The sequence below is a fragment of the Phasianus colchicus genome, chromosome 21 (genome assembly GCF_987193195.1).
Source record: "Phasianus colchicus chromosome 21, bPhaCol1.hap1.1, whole genome shotgun sequence".
NCBI lineage: Eukaryota > Metazoa > Chordata > Aves > Galliformes > Phasianidae > Phasianus > Phasianus colchicus.
The window spans coordinates 5,685,556-5,698,919 of NC_143456.1; the positions used below are offsets into that span (position 1 = coordinate 5,685,556).

General features: G+C 44.2%; 1 protein-coding gene across 1 annotated transcript; it reads left to right on the top strand.

Annotated features, from left to right (window-relative positions):
- Positions 1-349: 349 nt before the first annotated feature.
- Positions 350-12,853, top strand: VKORC1L1 (vitamin K epoxide reductase complex subunit 1L1). Its single transcript, XM_031591763.2, has 3 exons — positions 350-622; positions 8,540-8,649; positions 9,304-12,853. The coding sequence occupies exons 1-3, from the start codon at positions 429-431 to the stop codon at positions 9,528-9,530; spliced, it is 531 nt and encodes a 176-aa protein (XP_031447623.1). The 5' UTR covers positions 350-428; the 3' UTR covers positions 9,531-12,853.
- Positions 12,854-13,364: the final 511 nt, after the last annotated feature.

Below are 13,364 nucleotides of genomic sequence, written 5' to 3' on the forward strand. Positions count from 1 at the left end.
GTCGCTTTTGCACGGATTCACTCTTCCATCTGCTAACGAGAGGCGTAAAGAAACGGGAAAGGAAGGAGAACGAGCGGATCAAAGCGTGCGTCGCTGTGAGCTCTGCGAGCCTCAGCGCGGCCGCGAGGAGGAGGAGGGAAACGGGCTTCTCCGGCCCAAAGCGGCGGACGGGGCCGGGCCTGCAGTGCTCCCCTCCGACCAGCAGGGGGCGCCCCGCCCCGCCCCGCCGCCGGCCCGCCCCTGTGGCGGCGCCCACCTCACGCCTCCTTTTCCCCACCCGACCTTACGTGACGTCGTCGCGGAGCGCCACGTCCGGCGCGGCCAGAAGGGGGCGTGGCCTCTCGGAGAGCCAATGGGGTGAGGGCGCGCGTGCGCTGCCGGTGGGCGCCGGGCGCGCGTCGCGGGCTGAGGCGGAGGGAGGGGGTAAGATGGCGGCGCCCGTCCTGCTGCGAGTGTCGGTGCCGCGCTGGGAGCGGGTGGCCCGCTCCGCCGTGTGCGCGGCCGGCATCCTGCTGTCCCTCTACGCCTGTCACCTGGAGCGGGAGAAGGGCCGCGATCTCCACTACCAGGCCTTGTGCGACCTCAGCGAGAGGGTCCGCTGCTCCGCCGCCATCACCTCCAGGTGAGCGGGAGAGCGGAGAGCGGCCGCCGGCAGCGAGGGGGGAGAACGGGCCGGGCGGGGGGCGGAGCTGCGCCTCGGGGGGGGCTCGGCTGGGAGCCGGAGGGGCTGGGAGCCCCGCGCTGAGAAGACCCAGGATGGGGATGAGGAGGAGGAAGGGGTGCCGTGGGTGTGAGGCGGGCCGGGCCGCACGGCAGCGTGCGGGGCGGGGGCTGATGGCGGGCTGTTGTAACGGGCAGCCCGAGCTGCTCTGCATCGCGGCGTTGCGGGGTCTGCCGTGCGTGGCGAGGGCTTCCTTAGGAGGGGTTCGGCACAGCTGCAAAAGCCCCGCTCGCGTCTTGGCTTATCCCATGGGCTTCCCGTTAGTCTTCAACGTGGCAGCTGTTTTCTGAAGGCCGGTGGCGGTGCGGACACTCGGCCCGCTCAGTGCAGCACTGCTGGGTGACGATGTGCTGCAGGAGGTGCAGCTTTCATCTGCCCTGCAGCCTCACCTGTGTGCTTCCGCTGGAGAAATGGCTGTGCAGAGCTCTGCAAACTGCGCTGTGTGTGTGCAGAGACGTGCAAACACGTACACGGGTAAGCAGCTGAGACTGGGGGAGTTTGGGTTCTGCTGCACCTTCAGTCCAGTGAGTCCTTCAGTGTTATGAGGGGTTTTGTGGTTTCTTCTTCCTTCCCAGTTGTCCCGCTCCATACAAAGGTATTGCCACAACAAAGCCATGGTGAGGAGATGTGATTGAGCTGCTGAGGTGGAAGCTGGTTGGTTTGTTTAGGTAAAACAAATGTGGAAATCCTGCTGCTGATATCAGTTCTGAGGTGCTGGTGTGTGTGTTAAGTTACAGAGGTGTTTGCTGCTGTCTGAAAGGAGACCCCTGTGGCTGAGTGCCTTTGCCTTTCATTCTGTGGACAGCGTTTAATTTGTGAAGGTGGTTGTTCATGGTGCTGCTTCAGAGGGGTCCTAACATGAGCAATTTCAGCCTAAACAGAAAGAGGACTTCAATACACTTTCCTAATAACTTAAATTAGAAATTAACATTATGCACGGGCTGCTGAGGTTAAACTGTGTGAGCATTGTCAGTAATTCACCACCACCATAGAGGTGAAAAGAGAATAGTGGGGATTTCAGTGCCTGAGCAGCCTCTGCTGTGGGCTGTTTTGATATCGGTCCTTCAGGGATTGTTGTTACTATAAGGAGTGCTCTTGAGATGGGGAATTTCAAATAGCAGTTTTAATGTATGTTTACCGAGCGCTTTGAAAAAGCAGAATGGTTATAATTAGAAATATCTAAAGATATAATTAGAGAATAATGCTGGGTAATTATAGCATTCGTTAGTAATGCCACAGCAGAAATGCCGTGGTAAGACCTGTCAGTGCTTTACTGCAGGAGTTTTAAATAATAATGTGAGTGTTTGGGGATAAAATCCACGGAGCTCTCACTAGAAATCTCCCCAGCAGTTGCTAGGAGAACCCTGCTTAGCGACTGAAGTATTGCAAATGTCAGGATAGCTTATGGGTAATGGAAGCAGGTGGTAAGAAGAGTTTGTGGAGAAGGAGCGTGTGAGTTCTGTGCTGTCAAACCATATTTGGAGAGGAATGTGCTTTCAGCTGTATACGGCCACAGACCAGAAAGGAATATTCCTTTAAAATCAAGACAAGAGGGCAGGCTGTTAACCTTTGAAGGAGGAATAACAGTGGAAGAAATTAATCTTATTCTCTTTGTTGCCACAGCATCCCTTCCATCAGTCGCTTTCCTCTCCCTCTTTAATGCAATGCCTCTCATTGCTAGCACGCATCAAAGAAACTTCATTCCTAGGAGGAAATTCAGGCTGCAATTTAGACTTCACCTGGATAATAGGATTTCAGATACCAGCTTTCTCGTGTGCAGTGCGTAACTCTGAACTCTTTTCATTCAGCTGTCTCAGTGACAGTTGCACAGCTAGTCGTGTAATTTGTCACTGTGATTTGTTTCTGCAGAGTTAGAGGGGTGACACACTGATGCGTGCACAGCTTCCAGAGGCTTCCTTCAGTCGTGTGACTTAAGGCACGTTTGCTGATGGGAGTAATGGGACTTGGAAGGTCAAAATTGTCACATTTCCAGTGATGGTTCCAGCAGAGGATGGAATTTGAAAAAGCACAGTCATGGTATCAGTGTTAATATTAATTGTATAGAATAATTGGAATAAATTAGCATATCTTTCTTTGAATTCAGTTGTTTTGGAACTCAGTTCTGGTCACTGGGGAGGATTTTTTCCGCTAATAAGCTGTTATTATTCCCAACTCTTGTTTCTGAGCCAAATCTGGTATTGGCACAAGAATGAGGAAAGATGTTGTGAAGATTAGCAGCAAGCAGAGGGAGGAGCATGGGAAATCTTCTATCAGAGACTGACTCATGCAGAAGATTATAGTGGAGAGATAGCTTTAATTAGTGTCCCTTATTATTCCAAATGCTCCTGGTCGGGTGTGTCTCAGGCTTTTATCGTGGGGAAAGTTCATGAGATGGTTTGGAAAGAAAAACAGCTGTGGATTGTATAGTGGTCACTGCTGTTATCCAAGTGGTGATAAGACACAGGGAAATAGAAATGCTGTCATTTGGCAGTTGCTGTGGATGTTTTAAGTGAATTGCTCTCTTGTGTTTGAGAAAAATGAAGTGGCAAGATTGGCTTTACTTGTAATGAAGTTGGCTGGTAGCAGCTTCTGATGGATCTTTTCCTTTTTCTTGGTATAATAGTTTCACAGAGGAAATTAATAGACAAGTCAAGTTGTATGAATAGGGGTAGGGCTTGAAGTGAAACACAACATTTAAGTAGCAATGAAGATGCTGGGCTCCTTGCTTTGCTCTTTGCTGTGCCATGGGATGATTCTGCTTTCTCTTCATCAATTTCAGGCGCCTGCAGGGCACAGCAAAGTAGTGGATGGCTTTTACTGAAAGAAGCATTGTAGCCCAGAATATGTTACTGCTGTCAGAGCTTTAATACAGCCCTAGGATAACTGGCTTGAATGACCAATGACACATCACTGTGCATCTTCAGCAGCACCTGTAGCTTTCAACCAGCTGTGCAGGGGGGGTTGGAAACAGTATTTGTCTACACTACCACCTTTAGCCAACTTATGAAGAAATGTCAGAGTCAAAGCAAGATTTTAAGAATTGCTGTTTGTCTGATCATAATTTGATAGATGACGTTTTAGGAGTTCCTTGTTTGGAACTTCATGCTGGTGTGTGAGGTGTTGGTTTGTTGTCTCATGATGTAGAACTTCTATGCTGTGATGCTTGAGTCCAACTGCACTGCTGCATCTTTCCTTTTAATGCAGGTTCCTGTTGTCCCAGCATCTTTCTGTTGCTGTACCTACAAGCAAATGGTTCATTACGTTTGAAGTTGACAGATGCAGCTGTTAGTGACTGTGGTCAGAGATGGTACAGGTAGTGTTGTGCTTGTCTGTTCACTCCTGGTCACTCGTTGTGGTGTTGTGCATCTTTGCTAGTTAGTAATTTCTTTAATCTGAGCCACATCATTGTTTTTGTCAGGCATCTTTGATTCTGCATAGGAAAAAGATTGAACTGCTGAAGGGTTGTATGTGCAAACAGGGCTCCAGTGGGAGAGGTGCATGTTGGATTCCACTGGGTGAAGCTGGGGAAATTCTTTACAGAGAGAGTGGTGAGGTACTGGAACAGGCTGCCCAGAGAGGTTGTGGATGCCCCGTCCCTGGAGGTGTTCAAGACCAGATTGGATGGGGCCCTGGGCAGCCTGGTCTAGCATTAGGTGGGATGATTGGTGGCCCTGCATGTGGCAGGGGGTTGGAGATTCATGATCCTTGAGGTCCCTTCCAGCCCTGGCCATTCTGTGATTCTGTGGAGGATACGAGCTGGGAAGGGCTGCAGGGCTTTCTATGTGCTGCAGGACTGCTGCAGAAAGCTGCCTTCATCCAGAACCCCAGAAACCGATGGTGAAGTGAATTTCATCTCATGCTTTAGTGTAAAAGTGATGACTTCACATTGAGGCTGGTGCGATACACCTTGGTGGGGGCACATCTGTGAAGCACACCAGCAGCCCAGCTGTGTGTGTGTCCTATTCCCAGCCTTACAGCCTCTGAGTTCTACTGCTCAGCTTACATCTCTTCAAATATATTATTTCTGGCTTGACTAGAATTTGCAATCGGATGAGAATAGTTTTGTCTGATGCCATAATACAAAGTACCCATCGTTCAATTTTGGGCTTCACTGATGATAGTTACAGAAAAGAGGTTGTACAGAAGGCATGTGTTGCTGTTGGCTCATAATGTGAATAACCAGTGCTTCTGTGCAGTCTGCTAGCAGGTCATTAAGTGCTCCCTGCTCAGGGTTGGGCTCATCTGGATGCTGAGGTTTTCTGGATCATCTTTGTGATGCAGAGCTGGAGGATATATAGAACAAAGTCGGAGTTGATGATGGTAAATACAGCTGATAGATTTAAATGTGAAATGAAGTATCAAGATTTTGGAGCACTCTTGGCAAGCTTACAAATAGGAATTTTTAATCTCCTTACTTGTGGCTTTTAATTGGAGGCTTTTACTTAATTTATTAAAACTATTAGAGTGGCCTAAATGACCTTGTAACAACAAACTGGGCTTAATCCAAAATCCTCTAGTGAGGCTGTAAAGAAGCTGCACCAGAGTTTCTTACCATTGCTCGGCATTAAAATGCTCCATATCCTTTGACCTTTACATCAGCTTTTGGCTGAAGGTGAGGTGTGAGCACAGGGCAGCTCTGCTCCTCTCCTTGGAGCTTTCACTCTGTGCTGTCACTTATCTCAGAGGTCAGATGGCATTTAAGGAAGTGAACATATTGCTTGTGAAGTGTAGGATTACTTTTTTTCCTACTAAATTATCTGAATTGCTTCCACGGGATTACAAATGATGAAATGGTATTTGATGTTGATAGCTAAATAATGTGTATGGGATGGAAAAACAAGCCTGGAATGACTGGATTTAAATGAGGTGGTACGACTCAAAAAAAAAAAAACAGAATTTGGGTTCTTTAAGTTAAAATGCTCTGAAAATAACATTGGTTTGTTCGTTCCTGTTTGCCCTTACAGCTAACCCAAACACTGGGAGAGAACAGTGCTGGGAAAACCTGCTGCTGCTGCACCAGTCTCCATGTTCTCAGGTTTTCATGAAGGTTTCAAGAAGGTATCTGGGAGAATATCAGCTGTGGGAGTGTGTGTGCCCTATTCTGGGCACCTGCTGCTCCAGTGACAGGGATGTGGTGTTGAAGCCACCTGGGCTTCACCTGACTTAGGCTGATTATTGTCTATATGCTAACATCAACATACAGCACTTGGTTCCTCTCCTGCCACGAGAGCTAAGGGCTGCTGAGTGAAACTGAGGTGATGTGGGAACTCATTGCTGGAGGATGTCACAGTGGTCAGAAGGATGCACTCAGGATGGGTTGGGTACATCCAGCAAGGCTGCCCACAGTGTGGATGCTACTGAAACTGAACAGTCAGCATGGAGGTTGGTTGTCTGTCCTTTAAGGTGACTGAGATGCTGCTGGACTGCATGGAGTTCTTGTGACTGTCTTTCTGCCAGTGGTGTTGTCTGCTAAACTGCAGTGAAATCTTTAGTGTGGAAGTGCATTTCCTATTCTGGAACGCAGAGGATGTTGAGAATTGTGCAAAAGAGGTAATGATTGAACTGTACCTGATCACGTGGAGGTGTGTCACTAGTGCATCAAGATGACCTTAGTTCTAACTGGGGAACACAAGAAGAAGCATCAAATGCATAGAAATACTGCTTTAAACTTTCAAAACAATGCAATGCTTCTGAGCTCTATCAGTGTCGGAAACCAAAAAGGGCACTGCTTAGAGGGGAGATAATGACTTTCAAGACTTTTGCTAGAAGGAATGTATGTTGTGAATAAAAATCACTGTCATATTCAGTTTTATGTGTTGGGAAACCATGTGAATGTGGCTTTGTCTTGTTTTTTTTGGATCTATGTTCTGAAAGATAGAGGATGTTTTTGAGAGCTTTCAAAGTTATAACCGCAAATGAAACATGAAGCAGGCTGTACGGATGGAGCTGCAACCAGAGTTAGCTGAAACATACAGCAAGGTGTCCTCAAGGTCTACCTTAGGACTTCCTTGAGGTCGGTTCAGATCGGTGTGAGGTTTGTTTTCCTTTGTAACAACAGTGCAACTTGGGCGTGGTAAAAGCAGGCTTACTATGTGTGCTCATCATATTGCCATGAATCACACGGGGTGACTTCAGCCTTGTTTCCCCAGCAGAGCCCATGGGTGCTGCAGGGCCGGGGCAGTGCCAGCAGGAAGCCACTAATGTTCATCTGTGAATGTGCTGTGCAAACTGCAGTCAGTGCACTGCAGCTCACTCCAATTAAAAAAAAATGGAGTTAACCAATAGTCAGTTCTTAGAAATTAGAGGCTTTGTAAGAAAGATGAGTTCCCCAGAGAACTCTGAGCAATTTGTAACCTTTGTCCTTCGTTAAGCTTTTATTGATGTTTTATTTCTTTTCTTCCCCTGTTAAGACTGCAGTCTGTTCCTTGGTTATGTTTGCTGCATGGTTTTAGGCTTTCAGTTATCACACACAAATCAGGGGTGGTGGCTGTGATTTAGGTGTGAGAAGGAAGGTTTTATCATAATCTCTGCTCCGACTGCTTGCAAACTGACTTGGTTCATTGTGCATTTTGGCTTTTAGGAGCCAAATAAGGGAATAAGAGAATGATTGAGCCTCTTCAGTAGAAAACTTTGGCAGAACTTCCTCACAATTTCAACCTCATCAAGCTGAAAAGGTGCAGTGTGTCTTAAAGTGCAGGCTTCCCAGCCACCTGAAATTGTGAGGGATGAGATTGGAGCTGAACTCTGTGGACTGAAATGCAATAAATGATGTCCTTAAAGCTGCCACAGGGCCAGTGAGGTCCTTAATGAACTTGTGCATGTGGTTAAAGCCTTCACCACACTGTGACCTTGTGGCTCTGGACACATCGTATGGGAACACTGACTGTTGTGCAGGGCTTGAACTCATTATGTTTCCATTAACAACAATTTATTGACTTCCAGAACAACCCTAGGATCAGAGCCTTTAGTCTTTTCTATACTGGATTGGAGCTTTCAATTGATGCCGAGGTTTCACTTCAGTCATTCACAGGACTCAAGACCAAAAGTTCGGTGTTTTTCCATTTTTCCATGCGTGCAGTAAGAACACTTCTAGGAATCAGAGCATAATCCTGTTCAGCTTCTTGGAAAGAAATGCACAGGACAGTTATTAAGCTTGAATTAAAATGATAAATTTGATTGTGCTTTGAAAACATTGCACAAATGGCAGTGAGGTGATGCAGTATGCTGGAGGTGTCCAGTTGTGTTTATTGTGGCACCTTTCTCGTGTAGGAGGCTGTGGTGGTAGCCTTTCACTGGTGTCAGATCTATGGTGATCTGCATCAGCAGTGTTGTAGCTTGTGGAGAGCAAACTTTGCTTTGTCTGGATGCAGAAACTGCCCTTGGCACAGATGTAGCACACTAGGTTAATTACTGAGTGCCACCATTTTCATGGAGCTGTAGATGCAGGGAGCATCCGTCCAACTCTTGTAATAGAGCAAACTGCTGGAGGAAAAAAGTATTTATTTGGTAAATGAGCTTTGAATTACAACCCAGGGAAGCAGACCTGATGTTTGGTGAAGCTGCAGCTGTGTGAGCTTCGTAGCTCTGGGTGTATCAAATAACTTTCATCAGCAGTATGTGGGATAAAGTTGTACCTGGAGCACAGCCTATTGCAAGCTGCATGCTGCTCAGAGATACCCTCATCTTCATATGGGCTGCCGTGTCATGTTGGACCATATGTAATTAATTAATTTCTTTTTCTCTAACAGTGATGAGTTGAAAATACTGATGCAAAGCAATAGGTGCCCACGTACAATTTAATGTTTCATTGTTTTACAGATGGGGTCGAGGATTCGGTCTGTTGGGTTCCATCTTTGGAAAGGACAGTGCAATAAATCAGTCCAACAGTGTATTTGGACTCGTGTTTTATATACTACAAATGCTACTTGGTAAGTATTAATTCAGTTTATACAACAGGTCTGTGGTGATAAGAGGAGCGTGTTATGCATTGCACAGTCTGTGAGAGACCAGATAAAATGCAAGGGATTTCTTTTTAGCAGTCGTATGCTTCGTCTGTGCAAAGGGCTTAAAAGCCCAAATGCTAACAAGAGCAATCTTATTTTCTCCTGCTGTTATTAAAGATGTAAAGCATTAAGACAGTTGTTGCACTGGTATTTTCACTTAAATGTGCTTAGCATTGGATTGCAGGGTAGAAAGGAGACAAAGATTGAATTTAGAAGTTTGCAGGAGTAATATGGGCAGCATGTGATGTAATAACGTGTGCATGGCTTTGTAACTCCAGTGTGCTGTAGCTGTTTATGTGGGTAGCCATACCTTGACCAACCTGTAATTTTCCCATAATTCAGGAATATGGAAGATGCTAAATACAACATACTGCTTATCAAAGGATTGTTGTACAGAACCTAGAAGCTCTCTCCCAGTAGTGATTTGTCAGCCATCTTGAACTCATGGTATACAAAACTGACTTTTATGTAGTAGAGACTTGCTGAGCAGCCTTGAGTTGGAACTGCAGTGCCTAGGCTTTGTGCTTTGTGTAAGGTGGAAGGAGAGCAGCAGCAGTAACTCTTTCTCTCTTGTTGCAGGTATGACAGCAAGTGCAGTAGCAGCTCTAATCCTCATGACATCCTCCATAGTGTCTGTAGTAGGGTCTTTGTACTTGGCGTACATTCTGTACTTCGTGCTGAAGGAATTTTGCATTGTCTGCGTCATCACATATTTGCTGAACTTCATTCTCTTTATCATCAACTACAAACGACTAGTTTATTTGAACGAGGCCTGGAAACGGCAACTCCAACCCAAACAGGAGTAGCGCCTGTTCGAACTTGTGACTGACAGCCTGAAGACCCAACTTCCATTAAGTTTATTTTGCAGTAATTTTTTATTCTCCATATCAGACGCTTTCCCTGAGATTCATAACTGAGTTTTTAATTAGAAATTGGAAGGGGCCCTAGATAATTTTTTTTTTTGTGCTAATCTTCAATTTAAATGTGGTTGTAAAGAAAGCTGTAAAGCAATCAAAGACAAGCTTTAACTTTACTTTGAAGGAGTTCTAGCCACGGCAGAACCTAGACTCTCTCCTCCCCCTCCACTTGTAAAGTGGGTAACACTTGCTATAAAATATCCTGTATATAAATTCAGGTATAACGAGATGTGATCATGACATTAAATATTCTAGAATAGCATTATGATATTTAATGTTGCCATGTTTACAGTCTGTGTATTACATTTTTGTTTTTGTTTTTTTTTTTAGCTGATGGACTTAGATTTGATTAGGACTTATACTGTAAATAAACTTAGAAATCTCGGTTTCATCCCTGGAGAACTCACTGTACAATCAGTTTTGTTAGCCTAGGAGCTTTTGGAGTGTTCAGCTAACAGTCAACTGACGTGATGGAAGAAGTGACCTCTGTAGAGCACCTTGTTGGGGCACTCACTGCTGGTGCTTTCACAAAAAATGACGGTTGGGTTTTGTTCCATTTCTCTTGTTCCCTATCGAAAATGGAATTAAAGCTGAAACCTGAAGTATATTCCTCAAACCACAATTTCATTCATTTCTGTACAGAATGAAAATAGCTCAATGTGGTCGATAGAAAGTTACCACCAGGATATGAGATACAGTGTGGGCTCTTGGTGTATCAGAGAGTGCTCTTGTTCCACGCAGTGCTGTTTCATTTTAAATTGCGGTCAGACAGGCAGTGTTACTAACGTTTGATGTTCTATGAATGCTGCAGTATAGGATTGCAATCTGCAGTGGAAACCACTGACTGAGCGGGATAACCAAGTAGTGCACCGAATAAGCAGATACTGAATTGATCTTTGTCAGGATCTTTGGTTTGTGCTATATTGGGAAGTGAACTTTAGGCCTGACACACACAGGATCCTTTGGAAGGGCAGTCTGTTTCGTGGAGAAGTAAATGTGCTCCTGAAATTGAAATCTGATGCAGCGCTATCATTGCTCTTTCTAATAACTAATTAAAAAAAAAATTAAACTGCAGATTTAAACAAAAGAACAAAATTGTAATGCTGTTTCTGCTCGCAGTATTCTAAAGCTGAATGTTAAAAGTGCCTTCTGTCTTAAAATTTTAAACCAAATACTTAGTGTTGAACTTGGCAGACAGAAGTGTCCTTGCTTTAAAAGTGAACAAACAAAAGCCCCCAGCAAATTTGCTGGACGTAGAAAAGTATTAAGAAACCTATTTTAGTTTTTAGACTGAGAAGTGGTAGCAATACTAAACCGATGCGATAGGAAGTCAATGATGTCATTTGGAAAAGTGAAACGCTTGTTTGGAACTCTGTGACACCAGAATATTCAGCTACGTTCTGTAATTGGTGCTGTGCTGCTTTTTGCCCTTGTCAGCTTTTAAATACAAAGAATTCCAACTGCGTACCTGTTTATTTAAAGAATTAGTTTAACTAATCTTAGGATTGTTTCTTAAACATGAATGTCAGAAAGACACTTACGTTGTATGGCTAAGTGGATTACAAACACTAAGTTGCTGAGGATGAACTTGACTGTGAAACATACAGTATTCAGTAGAGAAAATAGAATTTTTAGGTTGAATTCACAAAATAGTATTTGCTACTGAAGTAATTTTCTGGTTTGTATCAAGGATGTAGGTGGAAACTGCTTTTATGTATAGAGTTCTGTGGTATGAGTAACATCTGTTGCATGTAACACTAAATTACTTGTCCCTCTTGTCTAACGGTTTTAGACAATTCATTAAATGCATTTTGTATTGACCAGAGTATAGTTAAAGCTTGTCTTGATGTTTAGTTCTGTCTCTCAAATGCCTTGAACTCTGACATGAGGGGAGTGAATGATGCTGAACTGGTCCCTCAAGGCTTTCCTCTGTACTTCTAGAAGCCTCGAGGCGGTATCACCAGCATCACTGGTTTGTATGTTGTATAGATTTATTTCAGAGCATTCCTGTGATCCACGCTAACGCATCTTTTCATTGGAGGAAGAGGTGAACATGCACTGCCTGATTGCAGTGCTAATAGCTCAGAGCAAGCAGCAACAGAGACAAGTGTAATCAATGATTACTTGGTCCAATTTGGGGGTGTAACACACACCCAAGGGGAAAAAAGAAAAAAAGGAAAAAAGCCCCATCAGCAGAAAGTATAGGTGTTGACTAACTCACTGTGTCTTGTGCTTGTCTGTGTGGGCATAGTCTGTTAATTCAGTTTGTTTAGTAAAATTGTTTAGGGCCAGATTTTCAGCAGTCCTGTCTGCAGTTTGTGTCTGTGTGCACACTGAGGTCAAATGGGAAATCTGTTTGGTCTCTGGAAGAATTTGCCGCTGTATTTTGTGCACAATCTTGCAAATCTGATCCTAATTGTGAACTTTCTTGTCTTGTGTGCTTCTCTTGCAGTTCCTTTTTACTGGAAGTGATTTGCTAGAAATGGCCCTAACTCTTCTACTTTCTCTGTCGTGCTTCAGAAATGCAGTTGGCCTGAATAAAGGGCAGAGTTAATATTAGCAGTAGAAATTTGGACCTTTTTGCATCCGGATCTTTGACTTTTTTCTCATTGCTACCAAGGATAGAAACATCATATTTCTTCCAGTAAAATGGCTCAGATTGCCATTAGTAATGTGATAGAAATCAGAGGAGTGCTTCATGCAACTTTTCCCCTGCCTGCCACCCTCAGCCAGAACAAGTGTCACAGCAAAGATGTGATTGATACGAATTTGCCATTTACAAAACAAGGGAAGTTCTGAGGATACAGTAGTGCACCTAAGTGCTACTTAATAATACTTGGTCTGGCAGAGGGACAAGGGGAGACTGTGTCATTACTCGTTATGGCTTCAACCCCATGAGAATGGAAGGGAAAAAAATTGTTAAGATACAGTGGTTGTGAATTTGGGCTGTTGCCCTCGCCTCTCCCTGGCTCTCAGAAGCCCTGCAGGGAGGGGCCGATTCAAGGAAGAACAACTTCATCCCAAAAGCTGTTTAGGAAGTAAACATTCCTGAAATCCTCTTACTGTAAGGTACTTGAAACTCTTAAGGCCAATGAAGCATTCAAGTCTTGTTTAGGAAATGAGTGTTCTTGGAACTTTCTTACTGTAAAGCGTTTGCAGTGCTAAGGATTGCCAACAAAACATTCCCTACCATTTCCGATATCTAAAGTGACAGCGAGTCTCTCTTATCAGATTTCAACACCCTGCAGTACATGTTTGTCTTCTGCTGTACAGTCTGTTGATTGTTCAGAGAATTGGCGAGGTGCTTTGGGCAGCACTTGGGTCTCATAATTTATATTGGTTAAAGTTAAGGAGAGATCTAATAACTTCAGATCTGCCAACGTTGTTTAAATGTGATCTAGACAAAACTGGTCCAGAAAAGGTGAAGTATTCTGTTACCATAAAACTGTATTAAGCATGGCCTAAATATTAGGTGTGTGTTCTGTATAGTGCGTTCCATCAACTATTTATCACCAGTGCTTTAAACTCCAAACTAAACATCCATTTAAATGGAGACATTGGGCAGATGTTCCTTTTATCAATATATAGATTGAGAGATTCTCTTATTGCAGGCTTAGGATAAGATTTTGCTAACAGGTAAAACAATGTAAATATGTATGAATTCTATTTGTTGCACATAACTTTTTGGTATAAAAAAAAAAAATAAATGTAGAAATTACCTGT